Below are 11530 nucleotides of genomic sequence, written 5' to 3' on the forward strand. Positions count from 1 at the left end.
TTTTTTTTGGCCATTCTGGAAAAATCAGAATATTTTTCACTATACAATCCAGGATAATGGACCATTCTTCTCTCTTAAACTGCTTGCTTTATGTAACACCTGCAAAAATTGCTATTGTGGTTGGTTCAACAATCTTAATTAATCATTGCTTGAAACATAATTGCTTTCCTAATTAAACAAATACTAATGTTAAACTTTAGAATATAGCCCAAGCAGGAAAAAGGTGTAAATTCTAAGGGAAAAAGTCATAGGAAAAAGCTGGTGCATTGGTATGAGGAATGTACAAAAGCTTTCCATTTCTTTACTATTAGTTGTGTTGCGTATTAGGATATTTATCCACATAAGCAAAATATGTGATGTTCATGATGGTAGGATCTTCCAAATTCTTCCACATTCTAGAATAATTGTGAATTGTTCCACATTTAAAGGAACAAAGACCTTAACTGTGCATTAATTATTCTGGATACAAAAAAAAAGAGCTTGAGAAGATTGCTATGGGGAATGGAGGAGGGTAGCAGAAGCAGTTTAGCAGCAAATGGTTTCCAGTGGAACCAAACAGACCTAGTTATTGGAATCTTTTCTCATTCTGTACAAAAGGGTTAACTGCATAGTAAACCACTTTTTCCCTCCAGTGATCTCCAATAACTGCTGAATTTAGCTGTAAATACACAATTTTCACAAGAATCTAAACATTACAGACTGTTAAAACCCCTAATTAACATCTGTGTACAATAATTTCATTTCAACTTCAACGTACCACACAGTTTTGCCTTTAACTTTAATTTCCACTGCAAATGACACCAAGAAATTACAATTGCTTCTCATACATTATACAACAAATGTGAAATAAGAACTGTTAAAATATTCCTCCACAACCAAGTGATACTGCAATGTGCAGTTCTTCATGAATTTTCTGCCTATATTTTAGAACCCTAACTTTCCATTATTGAACTTCGAGACAGAGCTATCCCACCATAAGGAGAAAGTACAATGCCGGGGCACCACAGAATTTTACTAATCTGGATTCCAGATTAAGTATGCCCTATTTGGAAGGTCTTGCTCTTATCTCTAAAATTTCAGTATCAAGAGGGAAAAGTCCACGGCAAATTCTCATTTATGTATTTGTAGAGGTGAACAATGTATAGGGCCACTGTATCTATTAGAATTAAATAATCTGAGGAATTTTAGTGATAAAGTTATTACTAAAAGATTATATTCCCCAGTGTCAGGGTTTTCATTTAGAATTTAGAATTCATTTAGAATTTCATGTCATTTGTCAGCAAGGCCAGGAATGACAACTGCTTGTACCCTAACTCTACAGTACACACATCCTGAGGCATAAAAAATTCCTTTCTTACCAGCCACCTCCTATAACTACAGGCATAGCCAAACAGAATTTTGTTTCTAACAGATACTGTAACTTTGCTTCATTTCTTTTCTTTTCTTTAATTGTAACTGTAGCCTAACCCTAGTGGGTTTGGATAAAAGCCTGAAGATGTTCCATAAAACAAAAATGGGGGCATGGTGATATGCTTCCAACAAATCTATTAATGTGAGAATATTCCCTTGGCTGTAGAATTTTAGTGATGGTTCTTAGGGTCTCCATTTTGAATTTACTGTGCTGCAGGTCCTTGATCAGAAAATTGAAATCCAAAATGGCCCTCCAATACCCTCTCTTTTTGGTACTATTAAAAAATGGAGTCAATACCTCAGCATCTTTCCTGTAGGGGCACAGGCTTATTGGACCCAGTATATTAGATGATCAACAGCATCTGATGTTTGTGGCATCCTGGTCTACACCTGGAAACTGGGTAGATCAGGAACTTGTCTTGCCATACCAGGCAGCCATACTGAACACCACTGATCTGGACTGGATCCAGGCTTGGGAGAACCTATGGAGTTGTCCTCCCAGTGGCGGCTTTCTGGGATTGGTGCCACACTGAAATGCTCTTGCAGTCAGCAGTGTCCCAAAAGTATCCTTTTCCCTTCTTGGAGAGCTGTACTCCTGATGTCAAGCTAGCTACAGGTGTGTTCACAATAGGGACTTTTTCATTAGTTAAGTGACCTTATGAAGAAAAGAATAAAGCTCAAAAGAATGTCCAACATGAAACCTTCAAAAGTGGGGTGGGCCCACTCTTCTGTGGTAAAGAACCTTGGAAACAGAAAAATTGAGTCTAGCTCCCTGGAGTCCAACATAGCCATCAGGTCCCCTTGATACAATTCTTCTTCCTTTGCAATCATGTACTGCTCTCCTTGGGAGATGAAATCTCTTAAACTCTTTAGAGGCAGAAGGATGCCGTTTGTTGAGAAGGCTTATCAGGTTTCCAAATCAGTTGAGGCAACCCACCCACCCAGCTCCCAATCTGGTCTGGTGAGCCTGTTACAGACTTGCCAGTTCAGGCACCAACCTCATCCTGCTCTCAATCTGTCCTGGAAAGCTACCCCTCCCCTTTGCCGATCTGGGCTGATGAGCCTACTGTGAGCTCGGCAGCCAAGGCAGCTACCCTCTCCCCACCCCGGTCCCAGCCCAACCAAGTCATATTTATGTCATAGCTGTCCCTTGTAGCAAATGAGTTCAACACCCCTGCTTTTGAGCTTTATGGAGCAGCAAGGGGAGTTCTTCTAGGGGATAAAGTCATTTGGAGTGCTTCACAGGAAGGGGCTCTCCTTCAGACAATTCCACTCCCCCCTCTCCATATAAGGCATATTGCAGACTGCTCCTCATCTGAAAGTTGAGGGCAATGAGGGTGCTTATGAGGAGGCTGCTGGGCTTTTCAGGGCTGCTTTTGTAGGCCTGGGTGGCTGTGCTGCCTGGGAAGAATGTTGCTTCCAGGCACCGTAAGAGGGAGGGAGTGGGTGGGTCTGTCTGGACCTCTCCAAGGGGAACCTCCCTTTGTCTGGGATTCCACTGGCCACTAACATTTTTTTCCATCCAGGCCTAGAGTTCTATGGGGCAGAGAGGGCTTCTGCCACTCCAACCTCTAATTTAGAAACATTCCAGGAAGATCCCACCTCCTGATTACTCACCACCTTGTTGCCTGCTCTGAGAGACCCCCCGTGCTGTTTGTGGGCCTCCTCAGACTGCATTTTGGTATTCCTATCAAAATGCAAATGTATGCCACTGCCCTTCTTGGCACTTGCAAGGCTTGTTGGTTGCTGTTGCATATCTACTGCTAAAGGGCAAAAAGAGGCCCAAGCTTCTGGAGCCCTTTTGCCTTGCTGCCAGGGGACTGTCTCCATCTGCCCCGCAGAGGACACTGCAGGATCTGATGCAAAGTGGGGAAGCTTCTGAGGCCGCTGCCACCACTGAGTCACCGAAATGGAAAGTGAAAGTAGTACAAAAGACACAATTTTGGTGTGTTCTGTTGCAGAACAAAGACGGCAGATGCAGTAAGCAAAAGAATATGGAGAAACAACCTAAGAACCTGACAAAGAATGAAACCTGCTCTTTCTTATTAGCCCTGCTTTCTGAGGGTGGTGGGCACTCCCTCCCCACTGGAGTCAGAAAAAACAACCTACTTCCAGTGGCAAGGGGTTGTGGGTGGGAGAGTATCTAATTGGCAGAATACCTTTGCTCTTCAAGCAAAAAGGAATTTATTTTTATGGATTCCCTGTCCCATAAACACACTCTGCAGACTTCTCATGTCACACATCCTGTGGGTCACCAGTTGCACAAAAGTTCAGTTTCTTAATCTATTGGATCCAACCCATGGATGGACGACATCATTCTATTTTTTTAAATTAATTTCACTGATTGGGCATAACTATCAATTAATTTATTACAGTTAAAGTAAGACTTAACCTTCATGATTAACTTATATTTTTATGTTCGAAATAAAATGCAATGCTTTAAAATATCTGACCATTATTTGATTAATCCTTTATTATGGTCAAATGTCAATCCTAGTTTCACTGTAGGAAATGGGACTACTGTGTGCACATATATAAATAGAGCATATAAAGGAATAATATTATCTTTGATCTTCTCCAATGCTATATCCCTGCAAACAGAGATGCTGGGGGTGGGGGGATTTTCTAATGCTTTATTTTTTGTGGGAATTTTTCATTTCCTAAAGATTTACTATTTCATAAAATTAGCAACCACAAATGGATGTCGTTGTGAAGACGACAGAGAAGCTTGGCAGCTTCCAAGTTGCAATTAATGTTTTCCGTAGATCATTTCTAAGGATTTGTGAGTGAGTCCATTTAGGTTCATAGGGACGGCCACAGGAAATTGGAGCTGAAGGGGAAAATCAGTAGAAAACAGGAAACTCTCTTTTGGCACAAGTGGAAGAACCTTCTGCTCACATGAGAAGCTTTCTGAATTCAAGCCACCAAGGGTCTTACTGAGAGTTGGTTTGAGGATACAATTATATGGATTTGTAAGTGCCTTGCACTTCCAGTTGTGCTGCTCCTGCAAAAAGGAACACGCACAGGAAGAGATCTGCAAGCACTCAAAAAACATTCCCTGCGCAACTCCCCTTCAGGCACTGCCTAAGATTCCAACTAACTTTGCAGCCAATCACAGCGCACCTATGTAGTATACAAAACCCAATCATGACACCCTTACGTCAGATGACAAAGTGCAAGCAAAGGGGCTACCCCACTCCGACTTCATGTTTACTCAACCAGCCTAGGATAACAAACATACTATTTGTCTCAGTATCCTTACAGTATATTCCTCAGAATATTAATACACAACAGGCATCTCCACTCTTCCAGCTGGGAATTCCAGGATGATGCATCCCACACAATTGAGCAGAAGAAAGTTCCATGTTCAACCTGTGCAAATATCTATCACATCTCCCTCCAACTTTCAATATACAGCTACTGTGTATTTACCCACTTTATTGCTCCCCTATGCATATCCTCCCTTTTTAATAGTTTTTATAATCCTGTTAATAGTTTTTCAAGTTTTTCCCCTTTTATTTTATTGCATTTATTTATTCAATTTATAGCCCGCCTATTCCCCGAAGTGCTCAGGGTGGGTCACAACACAACCAACAATCAATAAAACTTATAAATACAACATTCCCATAAAACAGTTAAAAACAATTTAAACAGTTAAAAACAATCTAAGCGAACATTTATAAATTAAACCGATGGTATAAATAAATAAACCTTTCCATCTTCTCCTCACCCACCCCGCCAGAGGCCAAAATAGATGGTCTATAGTACTCAATCCGGCTGGTCAGATGCAAAGGTGTGGTGGAATAGCAATGTCTTGAAGGCCCTGCGGAATTGCCACAGCTCCCGCATATAATACATATGCTTTTATCCTATCGTTTTATGTTTCCAAACTTCCTTTTGTTTCCAATTTATTACCAGTACATTCTTAGATCAGTGATGGCAAACCTATGACATGCATGTCAAAGGTGACATGCGACAATGTTTTGGGTGACACACCAGCGTCCACCAAGACCCGCCAACAACTATTATCCCACTTTGAGTCATTTTTGTAATTATTTGATTATTCTTTATATAATACATAGCACTACGCATGATTGGTCTGTATTTTTTTAAAAAAATAAAATAATGTGTAAAGCATTGTTTCACTGGAGGGGGGAGGTCACATACCGGTAGTCAAGTTAGCATTTTCTGAATCTTTGACATGCCAAGGCCAAAAGGCTCGCCATCACTGTTTTAGATACATATTATACAAACATTTTATCCTTCTAACTATATTTTATTTACCTTGTGCTGGTTTATGCTGGTCTATGACTGTAATAAGGACTGACTGATTGAGCTACTGCCTATTGACTGAACAATCTTGCCTCCCTGAACAATTGCTAGCAGTATTGCCCACACAGGGGGACAGAACTTCCTGATGTCAGTACAATGTCAGTACAATGTCCTGCACACATGAAAGTGGGAACAAAACTATAATTCTGGGTAACCACCAGCCACCCCAGTGGGTGAATACTATACTGTGGGAACCCTAAGAGGGATAGGGAACTGGATCAGAACCATGTGCAGATGCTTTAAGCCCATTTGCTGTCTGCTGACATTCCTAAACTTAGAGCTCTCTTTGTGACTTGTTTGGTTCTTTGCAAGAAGACTTTCAATAGGGAAGAGATCATGGGGCAGTGCAGTGTTATGCACTTTATTAGGTGCCGACATATATATAAGATGTAAAATTTGTGAAACCATGACATTCCACCTCAAATGAAACTAATGTTGGGGAAATTGAAATATATGAACTACTTTATCAAACCTAAATGAACTCTCCTTTACCATAGCAAACGCCTTCATAGTAAGCAGTTATTATTGTGTAAAGACAGTTTTCAATCAGCAAGGACATTTTGCTTGAGCAAGAGAAATAGCTAACCAATTCATCTGACATGTTTCAAATGATGTTAGGGTTACTCTGAAACAAAAAAATGAGCTTTGCCTTATTCCCACCTCTTCTCTTAATGGGATTCAAAAGTCTAAGTCCTGTCTTCCACAGGTGGCCGTTCCTCCAATAAGCTACTATGGAGATGACAGAGATGCCTTTTGTGAAGGTGGAGCTGGATGCTCTATTGTTTATCACAGTCTTTTCTTTTCGCCATGCAAAAAGTTTTTCCCCTAAAGATTTCTTTCACAAAAGAGCTATGGAAGTGGCCTAATGATATGGTTAGAATGGTCGTCCTTCCTTCCTTGGGTGTGCCTGTCTGTTTGCAGAAGATCTGAAACAGCATCTACAGAAGAGTAGGAGACCCATTTAGTGGGCATCCCAGTTCACATCACAGCTGAAGATGCTGTATTTACCTTCGTACCCTCCCTTGCTCTGTTTTGTGCATGAGGCTGGGAACAGTGACATCATGGAAGAATGCTGTTGCTACTGCTGCTGCTGCTGCTGCTGTGCACTGATTAGCTTCGGTCACGTAGGGCATATATATGGGCACTGCCAACAATGTGCTAAAGTGTTGGTGCTCTCCAGTGGTGGGATTCAAATAATTTAACAACTGGCTGTTTACAAGCACCATTTTAACAACCAGTTCTGCCAAAGTGGTACAAACCTGCTGAATCCCACCACTTGTGCTCTCCCATAACTGCCCAGGTCTGCCTGTGACTGCAAGTTTGTGGCAGCTACAATTTTCCCAGCAAAATTTATGTCTCCTCTTCACAGCTTTGCTGTGGTTTGGGCTGAAATTTTCTCAGCAGCTGACCTGTGTCTCTGGAATAGCCTAACAGAAGAGATCAGCAAGGCTTCTGTCACCTATTTGAGAAGGATTTGAGGGTAACCTGAGCCCAGACAAAGGTGGAACACTCAGCTGATATTAATGCAGTGCTTCACCATGTTTAAGACCAAAAATGAAAGAAAGTGGATTTGCAAGCAAAGGCAGGCAGGCAGGCAGGCAGGCAGGCGGGGGGGGGGGGGGAGCACTTGCAGACAACATGCCATGGCTAGAGGAACATAACACATATTCTAAGGCATTCTTGTACAGTGCCTTGTAAACGGTGTAACAATGTAAACTTTTACTAAACAAAATTAATTCTCCTCATGCTTTACATGCACACCGATATGGATTGTCAGTTACTGTGTTTGACTCACAATAAGAAAATAATCTTGGAAACTATATTGGATCCTTTAACACCGAAATAAAATATTTTAATACGGCATATTTCTAACTATACCGTTATGAGGGAGAGGGTTGCTGTGCCACGGCCAGGAACTACCCCTTCCCCTGTGAAAGTGGCATATGCAGATCAATATGCTGCACAACTGATTTTGCTGGCCTACATTTGTGCCAACAAATGGGGTGTTCCCGAGCCAAAAGGACTCAGGAAGGCACCTAAACCTGTCCCTGCCCCCAGGGAACGCACCCTTTGACACTTGCACAGGCTCCTGTGCCAGAGAAGCAATCCTGCGCAGCTCCCCAGCACCAGCATAAGTGCCCCTGCACTGGCACAAGTGGCATTTACACCAGTGCCAAGTTCACACTGTAGCAAGTAGTTCCCCCAACCCAGGACTGCGCTGTAAATCACGTCAATTTACGAGTATAATCAAAACTGAGACCAAAGTCAATCGTTGAAGACATCTGCTATCCTTCAATTCCTGACAATGAATTATTTCACTCAAAAACACGCAGAACTTCAACACCTCAAAAATATTAACCAAAAGAAGGGAACAGAAGGGGAAATCAGAAATGAATTACCAATATCTACTCATTCACACTCAACTAGTGGGCCACTGAAACACTAAAAATCCTAACCACATTTGTTGAAAAGAAGGATCAGTCACAAAAATAATCTAACATAAAGCTAGCTGTTAGTTAAGCCATACTGACATGCTCTTGAATAAACTTTACAACAATACTGACACAATCGCTTTATATATAAGAAAGTTCTCTCTTATTAGTTGCTTATGCCATCAATGATGTTGTGCCAATAAGCTGCAGATCTAAAACACTAGAAATGATAATAAGCTAAGCAAATTTTGGACTGAAACTGTATTACAATCAAGTGAAAAACATCACTAAAGTCAACAGTCAAAACACTTGTTTTTTTAAAGGTGCTGAACTGAGACTCTTCCTGAATAAAATTCTACTCAAGCACACAGATACAAGTAAATATTATTAGTGCTACAAAACAGCACTTAAAAACGCATGATGAAAGGTCAACTACAATAAACAGTCAGAAAGGATAGCACTATAGCCACAGAAGCTTTACTTCCATATACAAATTTATTACAGCAGCAGGAAACTCTTAGCAGGAAAACTCAACTTCATGAAACTCTCCCCTCAGCCAATGACCTCCAGTCCATAACAGACTTCCCAGTGAATCTCACAATTAATGTTAACACATAAAACTATTAAAAGCCTTCTGAAGATATGATGCAAGCAAGGAAATGCTCCTTCTTCAGTAAATTTCACCCAGCTACAGTAACATTAAGCACATCCTGTAAAATGTGAAAGTGTACCACCACTTTATTTTCCTCCAAAATCACTCAAAATTTAGGTCCCAATCCTGATACTTACCGGTTTGCTTAAACACTTAATTATGACAGTTTCCACATGTTTGCTTTCACATCTACACAGCAGAGTTAAGCACAGCATCAGATGTAATAATATGTAGTAGAAATTAATCTGTTTATATTTTTAAAATTAAAGATCTTGCTCTCTATTAAATGGTAAATTAGACATCATACTACAATTAAAACCCTATACCTGGCAAGCAACAGCAATGTCTAAAAAGTTGAAGATCTTAAGTTACATTTCTTGTCTCAAAAGATGTCCTAAAATTACTAAGAAAGGCTCTGACTCTTAAAATCACAGCAACACCCTGGAACAAAATGGGCAACAAACAAGGCTCGTTTTAACATTGTGTTTTATAGAAAAGTGGTTAACTTGGAAATAAAAAATAAGAAATTCACACAAACGTTGCAGGAAAAAGGTATCTGTTTGATTTTTAAATTACTACAAAAGCACAAAAAAGCAGTTTAACCGAATGCACTTTCATTAAAATGTAACAACTCCATTTCCACTCGAAGTAGATCTGCTTGGGGAAAAAAAGTTGTGCATGACCATCCCAAGCCCTTATTTCTGGAATCCCAACCTGCTAACAGCCATTCTTCCGAACAAAGTAGTTGGAAGCTGCTTCTGTTGTTGTTGTTCTAAATATCATTTTCCTCCAAGTTCGACAGAATGCTCCCCTGCTGTATCACAGGACTGCACTGCGAGGACCCTGTTCCATTTTCATTTCTCCGTGGTTGTGAGCAACACCCCCCCCTTTTTTTTCTCTTGGAGGCGAGCATCCCTGCTGCTGCGCGTCGACATCGCCTCATTTATTCGCCCCTCTCTCTCTGCTCCCACTTGCTCCCCTCCACAACCACAAACATCCCTTTCTCTCTCCCTCCCGATGCCAAGGGTGGCACACCTCTGCCCAGGCGGAGGGAAGCGGGCGCGCAGCCCCTCGCCCCTGCGACTCGCAGCCAGACGATACACACCCTGCCCGTCTTTACCTGGGGTGCTGCTGTAGGTGCTGTGGCTCCTGAAGCTGCTCTCGGTGCAATAGCTGGCATCGTCCTCGTCCTCCATCTCCTCGGGGTAGTCCGAGTCGTTGTCGTCGTCGTCCTCTTCCATGGGCACCGCCGCCGCCGCCTCTTCTTCGGAGTCGCGCTTCTCCTGCGGGTCGCCTTCCTCCTCTTCTTCGGACACCGCGCTCTCGTCCTCCTCCTCCTCCTCCTCACTCTCATGATCATCGTACACCACTTTGCTGCTGCCGCCGCTCCGCCGGGAAGAGGCAGCCCTGCCTTGGCTGCCGCTGCTGCTCCGGCTGCCTCCGCCTCCTCCTCCCCCCGCCGCCGCCGCCGCCGCCGCTCCAGCCCTGCCCCGGCCCCGACCACTACTGCCTCCCCCACCAGGGGTGCTGCTGCCGCTGCTGCCTCCCTTCCTCCTGCCGCCCCCCCTGGGGGAGGAGATGGAGGGAGCAGAGGCCTGGACGCCGCCGAGCCCCTTCTGCCTGGGCCCCGCAGCCCCAGCCGCCTGGGCCGAGGCCGCCCACCTGCCCCGGCTGCTGCCCCGTAGCCGGGACCTCAGCCCCCCGATGGGGCCCGGTGGGGCGGGTGGAGCCGGGGTGCTCGCCCGCGCGGGGGCCGCCGCAGGCTGCTGGTGCTTGGGCGGCCTGCCTCGCCGGCCCCGCATCGCTGGGCGCTGGCCGAGGGGGGGAGGAGAGGGGTGGGGAGAGGCTAGCGAGGGCACTCGGGTTCCGGGCGGGCGGCCGCGGAGGAGCTCCGCCCCGCGGTGAGAGTTCTGGACCAGGGAGGGGGCGCCGCCGAGTAGCGAGGGCCGAGGGCTCAATCCGAATCGCCGGCGTCCCGCTCCGGATCGTCGCCGGCCGCCATCTTGTTTCTTCGTCTCTGCCTCGGCTCGCTCCGCTCTGACTGGGGGAAGCGGCGGCGGCGGCAGGCCCTGAGCGCCTCACGTGACCGGCCTGCTTGGTCCGAGGAACGCCGCTAGAGGGCGCTGGAGGCCCGTGTTGCTGTGGCTCGGCCGCCGCTTCGGAGAGCCATCTTCCAGCCCTGGCGCCCGTTGGCTCTTCGCCATCCTTTCAGGCAGCATCCCGCACAATCGGCGTCAGACACCTGTTAACCCGCAGCGACAGGGCCACCCCCTCCCACAAACACTTATTCCACAAAGCGTTTTTCCCCTCCAGGATCCTTTTCGTTCTGAAGATGAAAAGCTAGTGCTCAATTCTATCATTTTCCTAACATTCATGCAAATTAAAACTGCTCCTGGGGGGTGGGGTTTTAATACTAATTCGAATAGAGCCTGGTTTTATGTGCAGCACCAGGCATCACTGTCCTATCGGTATCATCACCTCTAGGCACTGTCCTAAGCACCTTACATTCACAGCAGCGAAACAGGGCCCTGGCCTCTGGGAACACACTCCAGCCCTAGTTATCCTTTGTGCAACATAGCTAACCCCCATCCCCTTCCAGCTCAAGAAGCAGGGATTCAAACACATTTTTTAAAAATGTAATCATACTAGTCTGTATGTGCAGAGATTTTTGCACAGATTTTTGCATTTGCACAGCCTGTCCAAG

The 11530-nt window shown here is 44.4% G+C and overlaps 1 protein-coding gene across 9 annotated transcripts in view; it reads right to left on the bottom strand.

The window, feature by feature from the left end:
- Positions 1 to 10872, bottom strand: part of BPTF (bromodomain PHD finger transcription factor) — an 85639-nt gene extending 74767 nt beyond the window's left edge. For 7 of the 9 annotated variants that reach the window (XM_048490794.1, XM_048490793.1, XM_048490790.1 and 4 more), the window contains exon 1: positions 9947 to 10871. In XM_048490794.1, the coding sequence (XP_048346751.1) occupies positions 9947 to 10628 (682 nt within the window). In that variant the 5' untranslated portion in view covers positions 10629 to 10871. Of the gene's footprint in view, positions 1 to 9946 lie in introns of all 9 variants that reach the window. The other 2 variants (XM_048490786.1, XM_048490788.1) reach the window with 1 other exon arrangement.
- Positions 10873 to 11530: the final 658 nt, after the last annotated feature.

This window comes from Sphaerodactylus townsendi, linkage group LG03, assembly GCF_021028975.2.
Source record: "Sphaerodactylus townsendi isolate TG3544 linkage group LG03, MPM_Stown_v2.3, whole genome shotgun sequence".
NCBI classification, from domain to species: domain Eukaryota; kingdom Metazoa; phylum Chordata; class Lepidosauria; order Squamata; family Sphaerodactylidae; genus Sphaerodactylus; species Sphaerodactylus townsendi.